This window comes from Anomaloglossus baeobatrachus, chromosome 3 (genome assembly GCF_048569485.1).
Source record: "Anomaloglossus baeobatrachus isolate aAnoBae1 chromosome 3, aAnoBae1.hap1, whole genome shotgun sequence".
Lineage (NCBI taxonomy): Eukaryota > Metazoa > Chordata > Amphibia > Anura > Aromobatidae > Anomaloglossus > Anomaloglossus baeobatrachus.
This window is the reverse complement of record NC_134355.1, coordinates 46,150,796-46,164,129: the sequence shown is the minus strand read 5'-3', so window position 1 is coordinate 46,164,129 and position 13,334 is coordinate 46,150,796. Positions and strand designations below refer to the sequence as shown.

At 46.0% G+C, this 13,334-nt stretch overlaps 1 protein-coding gene across 1 annotated transcript in view; it reads left to right on the top strand.

Annotated features, from left to right (window-relative positions):
- Positions 1-4,894, top strand: part of UTP25 (UTP25 small subunit processome component) — a 57,317-nt gene extending 52,423 nt beyond the window's left edge. The window contains exons 11-12 of the mRNA XM_075339172.1: positions 2,504-2,749; positions 4,573-4,894. Coding sequence (XP_075195287.1) covers positions 2,504-2,749; positions 4,573-4,819 — 493 coding nt within the window. The 3' untranslated portion in view covers positions 4,820-4,894. The remainder of the gene's footprint in view (positions 1-2,503; positions 2,750-4,572) is intronic.
- Positions 4,895-13,334: the final 8,440 nt, after the last annotated feature.

The following is a 13,334-nucleotide window of genomic DNA, read 5'->3' as shown; positions in this document are numbered from 1 at the left end:
AGATTCATCTGCGCCCACTTCAATGGGACTTTCTCCACAAATGGGACAGCGTCCCTCGACAGGAACGTTGCTCCTTCTCGGGCAGCCAAGGCCTCCCTTCAGTGGCGGCTTCTTCCCACTTCTCGAAGGAAAAGTCCTTCCTGCCCACATCCTGGGCTGTGGTCACGGCGGACGCGAGTCTGTCAGGGGGTCTTCCTCCACCACAGGGCTCAGGGTACATGTACTCAGCAGAGTCCTCCCTACAGATCAATGTTCTGGAGGGAAGGGCAGTGTCTAGCCCTATAAGCGTTCCAGCCATGGCTGGAAGATAGGCAGATCCGAATTCAGTCGGACTACGCCACGGCGGTGGCATACATCAACCGCCAAGGCGGCACAAGCAGTCGGCAAGCCTTCCAGCAAGTCCGGCGGATTCTGCTGTGGGTGGAAGCCACAGCCTCCACCATCTCCGCAGCTCACATCCCGGGCGTAGAAAACTGGGAAGCAGACTTTCTCAGTCGCCAGGTCATGGACACAGGGAATGGTCTCTTCGACCGGACGTGTTTCAGAGATTTGTTGCCGCTGGGGAAGCTGGACGTCGACCTATTGACGTTCCGGCACAACAACAAGGTCCCGGCATTCATGGCACGTTCTCAAGATCACAGAGCTATGGCGGCAGACGCATTAGTTCAGGATTGGTCGCAGTTTCCACTGCCTCACGTATTTCCCCCTCTGGCGATGCTGCCCAGAGTGTTACGCAAGATCAGATCCGACTGCCGCCGCGCCATCCTCGCTGGCCGAGGAGGTCGTGGTACCCGGACCTGTGGCATCTCACGGTAGGCTAACCGTGGACACTACCAGACCGGCCAGACTTGCTGTCTCAAGGGCCGTTTTTTCCATCTGAATTCTGCGGCCCTCAACCTGACTGCGTAGCCATTGAATCCTGGATCCTAGCGTCTTCAGAGTTATCTCAAGAGGTCATTGCCACTATGAGACAGGCCAGGAAACCAACGTCCGCCAAGATCTACCACAGGACGTGGAAGATTTTCTTATCCTGGTGCTCTGATCAGAGTTTTACTCTCTGGCCATTCACCTTGCCCACTTTCTGTCCTTCCTTCAATCCGGAATGGAAAAGGGGTTGTCTCTCCTTACAAGCGTCGGCTAGAACCCTGGGATCGGAACAGGGTGATACCGGCTCTTCGGAAACCACCCTTCGAGCCAATGAGGGATATTCTCTTTCACGCCTTTCGCAGAAGGTGGTCTTCCTAGTGGCAGTCACGGCACTCCGCAGAGTGTCTGACATAGCAGCGCTGTCATGCAAAGCCCCCCTTCCTGGTGTTTCACCAGGACAAGGTGGTTCTGCGTCCGGTTCCGGAATTTCCCCCGAAGGTGGTATCCTCTGTTCATCTCAATCAGGATATCTTCTTACCTTCTTTTTGTCCTCATCCGGTTCACCAACGTGAAAAGGATTTGCACTTGTTAGATCTAGTGAGAGCTCTCCGGCTCTACGTGTCTCGCACGGCGCCCCTGCGCCGTTCTGATGCGCTCTTTGTCCTTGTCGCTGGCCAGCGTAAGGGGTCGCAGGCGTCCAAGTCAACCTTGGCTCGGTGGATCAAGGAACCGATTCTTGAAGCCTACCGTTCTTCTGGGCTTCCGGTTCCTTCAGGACTGAAAGCCCATTCTACCAGAGCCGTGGGTGCGTCCTGGGCGTTGCTGCACCAGGCTACGGCTCAGCAGGTGTGTCAGACGACTACCTGGTTGAGTCTGCACGCTTTCACGAAGCACTATCTAGTGCATACCTACGCTCGGCAGATGCCAGCTTAGGTAGGCGAGTCCTTCAGGCGGCGGTTGCCCACCTGTAGGAAGGAGCCGTTTTACGGCTCTTTTTACCGAGGTATTCTTTTACCCACCCAGGGACTGCTTTTGGACGTCCCAATTGTCTGGGTCTCCCAATGGAGCGACAAAGAAGAAGGGAATTTTGTTTACTTACCGTAAATTCCTTTTCTTCTAGCTCCAATTGGGAGACCCAGCACCCGCCCCTGTTCCCTTCGGGCTGTTAGTTCTTTGTGTACACATGTTGTTCATGTTGAATTGTTCTTTTGGTTCATGGTTTCAGTTCTCCGAACATCCTTCGGATTGAATTTACCTTAGACCAATTTATAAGTTTCCTCCTTCCTGCTTTTGCACCAAAACTGAGGAGCCCGTGATGCACGGGAGGGTGTATAGGCAGAGGGGAGGGGTTTACACTTTTAAGTGTAATACTTTGTGTGTCCTCCGGAGGCAGTAGCTATACACCCAATTGTCTGGGTCTCCCAATTGGAGCTAGAAGAAAAGGAATTTACGGTGAGTAAACAAAATTCCCTTCTTCTATCATCCTAATACACTCATGAAGCCGAGCTGGTGGCAGAATGTCGTGCTAGAACCGGAGGGGAGTACCGGCTGTTATTTTACAATGGAGGAATGTCTCCAGTATAATTGCGTAGCTCCGCGCCCGTAGACGTCTTTAATGCATTTTTCTTTCTTTTAGATTTAATTTTTTTACTGACAAGATCCTGCCTCAGTATCGAGACGCCATCATGTCGCACACGCTGATCTACATCCCTTCCTACTTCGATTACGTGCGGCTCCGGAATTACTTCAAAAAGGAAGAGCTGAATTTCACGCACATCTGCGAGTATACGGACAAGTCGGGGATCTCCCGGGCGCGGCAGCACTTTCTGAAGGGAGAGCGACAGTTCCTTCTGGTCACAGAGAGGTTCCACTTCTATAAGAGGTGAGGATACTGGAGCTGGTCTGTGAAGCCTGGGGTCTCCCGGGGGAGCGGGGGGCTCATTAGTGCATCTCCTTAATGCTGCAGCCCAGAGCCGAGATTGTCACACGAGTCTTCACCAACCTTCTGGTCATCTGCAGCACGGATGCCGTATGTGTCGCCCTTCGCTCCCTGAAGCATATGCGACAAAAAAGAGGGAAAACTATTTTTGACTCCCTTTTGCCATTTTTTGCAAGGATCCAAATATAGAGTGAATCAATTTACAAAGAAAGGAGGTCCTTCCACATTTCCAGGGATTTTATTTTTCCTTTTGGCTTCATGCACGACCCATGAAGGTGCCTGGTGTATAAAATATAAGCTGCATACACTGTACAGTAGACCTCTATAAAATTGATAAGTCTGGTGAAGTTGCTTTAAAATGGCTGCATAATCCTTTTTTGAATTTTTTTCACTAAAATTAACTTTATGCATCAAGTTCCAGCTGAATTCGTAAAATGCTTAATTTAATATGAGGCAGGAAAAAGCTTGCAAAAGTATCGGACATTAATTTGCAAAGGGTTTTCAAAGTAAGTAGACCAGACTCATCAGAATGATTAGATCCATTTAATATAAAACATGCAGTTTTTTGTTTTCTTTTTAAAGGGTCTAGCTATCCATATTAAATGGTTATTATTGCAAAGTGGTAGTAGAAATAAACAACTTTGCTATTTAGCTCTCAAGAACACAGGGATTTTTAATAGTGTTGAGCGGGCACTACCATGCTCGGGTGCTCAGTACTCGTAACTAGTGATGAGCGGGCACTACCATGCTCGGGTGCTCAGTACTCGTAACTAGTGATGAGCGGGCACTACCATGCTCGGGTGCTCTGTACTCGTAACTAGTGATGAGCGGGCACTACAATGCTCGGTGCTCTGTACTCGTAACTAGTGATGAGAGAGCACTACCATGCTCGGGTGCTCAGTACTCGTAACTAGTGATGAGCGGGCACTACAATGCTCGGTGCTCTGTACTCGTAACTAGTGATGAGCGGGCACTACCATGCTCGGGTGCTCAGTACTTTTAACTAGTGATGAGCGGGCACTACCATGCTCAGGTTCAGTACTTTTAACTAGTGATGAGCGGGCACTCCCGTGCTCGGGTTCAGTACTTGTAAATACCATGCTCGGGTGCTCAGTCCTCGTAACTAGTGAGGAGCAGGCACTACCATGCTTGGGTGCTCAGTCCTCGTAACTAGTGATGAGCGGGCACTACCATGCCCGGGTGCTCGGTCATCACTAGTTACCAGTATAGAGCACTGTAGTGCTCCCTCATCATTAATTTTTATTTCTATAGTTCGTTACTTACTGCCTGGCTTTTCAGCCTCTGCTGCAGTTGATGAGAGGTGGCCAATGTTATGGGCAAGTAGAGCGCACGTACAAAGTGATTCTTATAACGAGGCGGATCACTGACTCCACGCAGCTTCAATGACCGTGCGCTCGTCGGATGATTCGGAGGCAGAATATCCCTATGATCCAGCATTGGAGAGTGCACTGCTCAGTCCTGCGGTGTAACCATACTGCAAGGCCGAACTGTCAATCATTCAGCGCACATATCCCCCGGGAGGCAGAGGAGCAATGTGCGTCTGAAGATAGAAGATCAGAGAACCCCTTTTAACTTAAAATTGTTGCCTCTTTTATTCTGAGGATTGTTGGGGTCCTGGTAGGTTCTCTTGGGCTGCGCTTTGCTGCATTAAGTGGTCCCAGGTTCTCAGAACCGCAAGCATGTTAGAACTTTACCACATGGGCGGTATGGACGCTGATTGTAAATCCTTCTTCCTATGTTTTTAGGTACATGCTGAAGGGCATCCGCAACCTGATCTTCTACGAGCTGCCTACATACCCTCATTTCTACAGCGAGGTGTGTAACATGATGACCGCATGGAACAAGGGCGAGGAAGCGACATGGACCTGCACGGTGCTGTACTCCAAGTACGATGCCCAGAGACTGGCCGCGGTGGTGGGCGCCAAGCGGACCGCGCAGATGTTACAGTCCAAGAAGAACGTGCACCTGTTCGTCACTGGGGAAAATAACTAACCGCAACCATCCCAAAAAAACGAAACCTCACTGATATTAAAACCCTTGTACAGAATTTTTATTTTGTTAATAATATTAACTGAATCTTTTCTGTGTTTTTTTTTTTTTTTTTTTTTAATATTTCATTGCAATTATAACACATGGCTAGCTTGAGGCATAATAACCGTGATCTAAAAAGCAAAAAAAACAAAAACACAATTTGGTGAGTATTTACCCCCATCAAAGTGCTCATCAAATTCATCAAAAATGCTACAAAACCAGTGTGCGCAAACTTCCCATGTGTAGAGAAACTGAAGTACATTATATATATATATATATATATATATATATATATATATATATATATATATATATATATATATATATATATATATATATATATATATATATATATATATATATTTTTTTTTTTGTGGTTGTGAGTAGTGATGAGCGCACCCGTGGATATTCGGTTCTGCCGAGCCAGCACAGGAAAAAAAAATGGGGGTCGGCGAGCGAACTAGACTCCGAACAACGAACCCCATACAAGTCAATGGGGACAAGACGTTCAGGGCTGTTAAATGGCTGTAGTAAGCACTGGGGGGCTGTGGTGGAAGTTAAATGGTTTTAAGAGCAGGATAGGTATACAGTTAGCTTGGAGGATCTTGCTTATTAAGGCTTATGAATATTCACTGCTTCAACCACCTGCCCTCTTTATAGCAGTCTATGATTGGTTACAGATGGCTATACACGCCCCCCACCCTGTGTCCACGTCTGTGATTGGTTGGAGTCAGTTTGCTGTCTAGTAGTATACAAATTTAAAAAAAAAAAATGACGTAGGATTCCACCCTATTTTCATAGCCCGCGTGGGTAAAACAACTGCAGGCTACAGCCCCCACCTGTCAGCTTTACCATGGCTAGATGTCAAAATAAAAGGGGGGAGGGAAGACAGAGGGTTCCCCCGGGTTTTTTTTGTTTTCTTTTTTTCTTTCTCTCCAGGAACAGTAAAGCAAGCATACAGGTGCAGGCTGGCATCATCAGGATGGAAGGAGCCATGGTGATTGACACCCCCCAGCCTAAAAATAGCAGCCCACAGCTGCCCAGAATTGGCACATCACGTTAGATGTGCCAATCCTGGCGGTTTAGCTGACTCCTGATTTCCCTGGTGCTGTGGCAGTTGGGGTTAATGAGAGCTGTGATTTGTCAAAAAATCAACCGACATCAAGCCCTCAGTAATTGGAGGTGTCCCATGAGACACCCCCATTCCTAATCATATAAGTAAAAATAAAATAAAACAAGCAGTGAAAAAAAAATCCTCTTTCACCCCTTTTTAGTAACCCCCAAAACAACCTTGAAGATCCAACGTAATTCATACGAAGTTCCACGACAATCCTCAGCTCTGCTACAGCCGGAGCCTGGAGAGAGGGGACAACATTACAAAAATTCTAAGGTGGGCAGAAAACAAGGTTCATCGGATCAGTTTACATTTGCGGGGTAGACAATTGGGAAGCAGACTTCCTCAGCGCCTAGCAAATACAATGGAGAATGGACTCTTCACCCAGATGTGTTCAGGCAGATTTATTTGTTGGGGCACTTTGGACGTCTGTCTAATGGCTTCCAGGCTAAACCACACGGTGCCAGGTTTTGTTGCAAGGTCTCAGGACCCCAGGTGGTCTGGGTCAATGCTCTGACAATTCCTTGGTCCTGGTTCTCTCTTCCATATTTATTCCCACCTCTTCGACCTCAGCCAAAGCTTCTCAACAAGTTCAGAGTAGAGGCGGTTCCCGTAATCCTGGTGGCTTCGGATTGGCCATGGAGAGTCTGGTATTCAGACTTCAGCCTACAAGGCTATTCTCCGTGACCTCTTCTGAACTGTCAAGACCTTTTGTCTCGGTGTCCTTTTTATAACCACAATGCATGGCTATTGAAGCCTTGGTTCTTAGGAAGTATGACTCTTAATTCGAGAGGGATTGGCCGCAGAGCCAAAGATCAGAACGTTTCCCCAGGGAATGGCGCATATCAGTCCTCCTTACCGACAACCCCTAGAATCCTGAGACCTTAATATAGTTTGAGTTTCTTCAGGCTTCTCCCTTTAAGCCTGTGAGGGAGATCCTGATTCTCTTACTGTTTCAAAAGTTGGCTTTTCTTATATCCATCATGTCTATTAAGAAGGGTTTCTGAATTGGCGGCGCTCTCCAGTATTGGTGGCAATAGTGAAGCAACATCTCAACACATGAGCCAGGAACTTAAAACTTGGGCTGAAATGGGTCTTCCAAATGGACAATGACCCGAAGCATACTGCCAAACTGGTTACAAAGTGGCTTAAGGATAACAGTCAATGTTTTGGAGTGGCCATCACAAAACCCTGATCTCAATCCTATTGAAAATTTATGGGCAAAGCTGAAAAGGCCGGTGCAAACAAAGCGACCTACAAACATGGCTCAGTTACACCAGTTCTGTCAGGAGGAATGGACCCAAATTCCTACCAACTATTGTGAGAAGCTTGTGGAAGGAGATCCAGAATGTTTCACCCAAGTCATACAGTGTAAAGGCAATGGCACCAAATACTAAGGAACTGGAGGGAAACTTTCAACTTTGCAGAAAGTAATAAAAATGCCTTAAAACATTCTCTCTCTCTCATTATTCTGGTATTTAGCAAATATAAATAATTTTGGTTCCTAAATTACCTAAAACGGGAAAGATTTATTCTGATTTTCATGTCAGATAGTGAGAAAAACCTACAGATGTGTCTGTATAGAGAGCTGAGGGAAAAACCTGCAGATGTGTGTGTGTGTGTGTGTATAGAGAGCGGAAGGAAAAACCTGCAGATGTCTTTATAGAGAGTGGAGGGAAAAACCTGCAGATGTGTGTGTATAGAGAGCGGAAGTAAAAACCTGCAGATGTGCCTTTATAGAGAGCGGAGGGAAAAACCTGCAGATGTGTGTGTGTGTGTGTGTGTGTGTGTATAGAGAGAGGAGGGAAAAATCTGCCGATGTGTCTGTATAGAGAGCGGAAGTAAAAACCTGCAGATGTGTCTTTATAGAGAGTGGAGGGAAAAACCTGCAGATGTGTCTGTATAGAGAGCGGAAGTAAAAACCTGCAGATGTGTCTTTATAGAGAGCGAAGGAAAAACCTGCAGACGTCTGTATAGAGAGAGGGGGGACAAACCTGCAAATGTATCTTTATAGAAAGTGATGGAAACTTCTGGTTTCAACTGTATGTATCAGCCTCCAGGTGGCAGCAGCAGACTCCCAGGGTTCTGTGTCCCCGAATAACAACTAACGAGAAACAGATTTTACGGTGAGTCCCAGAAATCTACTTATTTGTAGCAATCCAATGTGCCAGTCCTGAGAAATCATGTAAACAAACAATATGCAAATCAGCCTGGAGATGCACTTGGGGCGTGTCAGTGCACTTGGATTGCTTACTTTGAGTGCAATGACACGCCCCCATGCTCTTCCAGCCTGATTTGCATATTTCCTCTGCTCTAATTTTCTCTTGACTGGCATGTCGGGTCTCTACAGAAAAGGTATTATTTTTATTGGGGAAAAATTGCCTACAAAGCATATCATTAATTCCATTTGTAAAAACTTTCCAACAGGTTCCCATTACCCTCAAAAGTATGTATCCCTCTGAGGCATTGACTTCTACATAGTATATGTAACACATATTACATAGTAGATGCCATATACCTGTGTCATTTATCCGCAAAAGAAGGGATATTCAGTATTTAATCCACTAATAGCAAATCCTAAAATTTGGATTTCATTGGATGTTTAGGCTACTTTCACACATCCGGTTTTTGCTCTGCGGCACAATACGGCGCTCTGCAGAAAAACTGCAACCGTTTTTTTTGCCGCCGGTTGCGGTTTTTTTTGCATAGACTTACATTAGTGCCGTATTGTGCCGCAGGGGCTTGCGTTCGGTCCGGTTTTTGCCGCATGCGGCAGATTTAGCCGATGCAGCAACCGTATGGAACGTTGCCTGCAACGTTTTTTGCTCCGGCAAAAACCACCGCATCGCGCCGCATTTTCAATGCATGCCTATGGACGCCGGATGCGGCGCGATGCGGAAAAAAACGCATCCGGCCGCCGCATGCGGTTTCTTCCACTGCGCATGCTCAGTAGCATGCCGCAACGGAAAAAAAAACGGACCGGCCGCATGTAAAAACTTATGCAAAGGATGCGGTGTTTTTACCGCATCCGTTGCATAGTTTTCACAGCCGGATTGAGCCGCACGGCTCAAACCGGATGTGTGAAAGTAGCCTTATAGACGCTAATATTGATGAAATTTTACAGTCCTGGTCTATTGTGTAGCAGCTGTAATTTTTAAGACCTGCCACAAGGTGGCAGACTGATCTCTACTTGTGGGTTCTTTTACAAATGCACTAAATTTGCAAAAAGTTAATAAAATAAATATTGTAAATATTGAGCTTTATATTTATTTTTTAATGTTTTTAGTAATTTTATTTATTTTTTTCATTTTTCTATTTCACTTTTAGTTTTTATTCTATTGGTCACATCACTAAATATGCTGGATCCTTGTCTAGGCCCTTGTCCACATGTAGTAGATTTGTTGTAAATGTAAAGTCTGTATCACATGTTCTACTTTGTGTGAATGTAACCTAAAAGGGGACACTAAATCCATACTCTCCACTTCATGCTAAAAAAAACCCCCAAACCTTAAAATGAATATTTAAACTGGAACAATAAATCTAGTTCCCCTTTTAGTCTGTAATATTTTCTGTATCATCCTGAAAAATTGTTAGAAGAAAGGGGGTTAATCCATTGCTAATTAGTTGAATTTAGCCTATAGGTTAATACAAAGCAGAGTACTGCAACTGGGGAAAGGGGGGAGGCTCCTGCTGCAGTCAGGTGTCTTTGGCTCGGGCTACATGGTGACACATTGCAATATTGAATGTAATCTCCTATGGTGTTGCCCTGCGATAGTCTCAAAAGGCTCCAAACGTGTTGGGTTGTCTATTGCTCATTGGGGGGTAGGGGGTGTTCTGTTTGTTCACTGCTGGAATAGTGCTTTTAATCCAAATTTCCTGGTCTTTTACTCATCCTACAGCATTTCCACCTTTTTATAGGCGCCAATCGCATTTGGTCTGTGACCGTTTGTGATCCACTGTTTCAGTGTTTCATGGAGCTGGAGGTCACAACTCAATACAAGTCTATGAGAGCCTGGTTCTGGCTCTCATAGACTTGCATTGGGTGTTTGTTATATAACTTCTGGTTAAGGCCAGTCATAAGTTGCTGTCACAAGATGGCGCCATGGGACTGAAGCGGTGCTGATAAAATGTGAAAATGCCAGAGGGTGATTATAAGATTGGGGCAGGTGACTTATATTGGAAGCACCACTCCAGCACTGATAAAAAAAAATATTTCCACTCTGCAAATAGGGGCAGAAAAAGGCAACAAGCAGCAATTACAACAATATCCATTTCGTTGCGACAGTTTCCTCTCTTGCAGCATAATTTGGCTTTATTCCTTATATGCGCGTTACATTGCTGCTACACTTGCAGGCCATGGCTCCTCTTCTCTCCGCACAGCTCCGCGCTTTGCTGATTAACATTGTAGACAGAATCTGTTACCTGCTTTTGCCAAAATATCGCACTCTTATTTTAGCCAACACATGCATTTCTAGTGCTGCCCAAATAATTAGTCTTCTACTCAGTGGCGTACCTTGATGCTAAAGCCGGAGTTCCAAATGCGTATGACACGCGAGGGTCTCGCAGCGCATCACCCAGGCACGGCCGCACACTCCTGACTGGCACGTGTCGGCTGCTGTATTTCTATGCAGGTGAGATGCTCATGGCTGGAGAGCATCAGGCGGGTGATGCGATGCGATACTCGCATGTGACATACGCAAGTGGAACTCCGGCCTAAATCTCCAACCGGGCCCCAAACTATAACAATAATCTTTTCAGATTGGCCAAAGGACCTTTTTTGGTCGTCTATCCAAGACACGAGCTCCAGTGCGATTGCAACTCCTCCTGTATTATAGTTGCGCCCCTGCTTGAACTGGTCAATATGGATTGGCCCACATGCAAAATGTTTGACCAGGAGCAGAGGTGGCGTCGTGCAGCACTGTCCATCAAGCAGTGGAAGGCGGGGAGAAGAGAAGAGAAGAGGGGCCATGGCCTCTCCGGATACCAATACTCCCTACTCCCACACGTACACTTGTGATCTAATTTGCTCACGACTAAACTTTTTCAACAAAAGTGGGTGGGGGAGCTTTTTCTACCTTGCTGGCACTTGCCCTGGATACTGTCCTCCAGCGGCCGAGTTCAATACATGCTTCCTCCCCCTAACCTTTCCTAGCAGCTACCATGTCTAACTCAGGCCCTCGGATGACTTAGCAGCTCCCAACCAGTTCTGGGTCCCACTGGTGGTCTCTATACCCCGACGTCCCACCGATCTCAGGACGCTCTACAGCCTTTTCCAGAGGTTGAGGTCTCAACACATGGGAGGATGCCTCTTGTCCTGGAGAGGCCCAAACTTCTGGCCCTGTCCACACACTTGAACCTCTGCTGCGTAACTGACTAACATTTCTGCTTTCCAGAACCTTCTCTGCTCACTCCTCCCTCCTGGTCTCCGTGGTTACCATTTAGCTATTTACATCTGTTCCTGCTCTATCTGAACAAACTACCACTGACTTCCCACTCCTGCACACTTGGTCCTTAGTTACACTAAAATAAAACATCCTATCTATAACCCTTTTTCTACAGTGCTCCTGCTCTCTACACTATATCCCCCGCCTGACACAGCACGAGGAGTCAACATCTTACATTATACATTACAGGTTTTTAACATATACGAGGGGCTTCTGATAAGTCTTTGGCTTTGTGATCTTTTTTTGTTTCTATGGTAACAAATGTTACATCACAAGAAAACCTTATGTGTCTAATATATATTTTCAAAATTTTGTGTTTGTTGCTTATGGCAACAGTGATCTACGGGGAGTCTAATGCGATAATCACAGCAATTGAGAGCAGAGGAGTGATAAAATTCTTGTTTCTGCAAAGAAAGTCCACGAAGGATATTCATGGTGAAATGTTGCAGACATTGGGGGAGCAATGCCCTTCATATTCCACAGTTAAGAACTGGATTGCTAAATTTAAAATGGGCCACTTCAGCCCCAATGATGAGGAATGTCCTGGACGACCGAGAGTGGTGGTTGTTCCGGACATCACTGATGCTGTGCACAACCTCATACTGGAGAATCGATGAATTTCAGATATAGCAATAGCAGACATCATGGGAATTTCCCGTGAACGTGTTTGTGTCATTATCCATGAACATTTGGACATGAGGAAGCGATCTGCAAAGTGGGTCCCCAAATGTTTGAAAAACAGATTAGAGAAGTGAGTGAAAACTTCCCGGTCAATTTGTCAGCGTTTCCGGACTGATAAGAACTCCCTGGATGGACTGGTCACTATGGATGAGACCTGGATTTATTTGTATGACCCTGAAAACAATGAGCAGTCAAAAGAGTGGAGGCACAGTGGTTCTCCTCGTCCAAAGAAGTTCAGGGTACAAAAATCAACCACTTACGTGATGGCGTCTGTGTTCTGGGATAAGGAGGGTGTGCTGCTAGTGGACTACCTTCAAATGGGTTCCACCATCAATCCAAGGTATTACATTGAACTTTTGGACCAATTGAAGGCAGCTCTGAAGACCAAAAGGTGCGGTAAGCTGTCCAAAGTAATCTTGTTCCTGCAAGACGCCTCCGCTCACACTGCACAAGCGACCACAGCAAAACTGGCAGAGCTGGGCTTCCAGCTGGTGACCACCCACCTTATTCACCAGATGTAGCTCCCTCCGACTATAATCTGTTTCCAAACCTGAAGAAACACCCCAAGGGTACCAAAGTTCACACCATTTCTGATGCCATGGCTGCTACGGATGCCTGGTTTGAGGCACAACCGAAATCCTTCTTTTTGCTAGGCTTACAGAACTTGGAATACCGATGTAAGAAGTGTGTTGTCATCCATGGAGAGTATGAGTATGTTGAATAAATGTAAAGTTTCATCATGCTATCTCGTTTCTTTCTGGGTAAAGCCAAAGACTTATCAGCAACCCCTCGTACTTATTATCAAAGACATTACGTGACATAAAACATGTGACACCGGCGGTCACTAGAGGGCACTGAAAGCCGCGCCTATCCAGCTCTGCTACATCCTACATTACACACTGATATACATTACCTTTATAATACAATAACACTTCCCCATGGGAGTGGACGTAGCTCGTCCACCTCCTATCCTACCGCAAAGGTTGTTGGTTAGTTCCCTTTAAGGAAAATCAATGGCCTATTAATATTCTCCTTATAATACCCTGGTACACTTTAAGGATCATCGTCTTATTCTTAAGGATAAAATCGCTCACAATAAGACATATCATCCCTCCTTGTGGATATCACATTCAGGTTTCATAGGCTGGGATCTCATTTTGTTCAGCTTCCCTGCCATTATAATCCAGTGGCCCGCAGAGAAGTACAATGGGCAGCAGCGAGGAACATTTAATTCCGG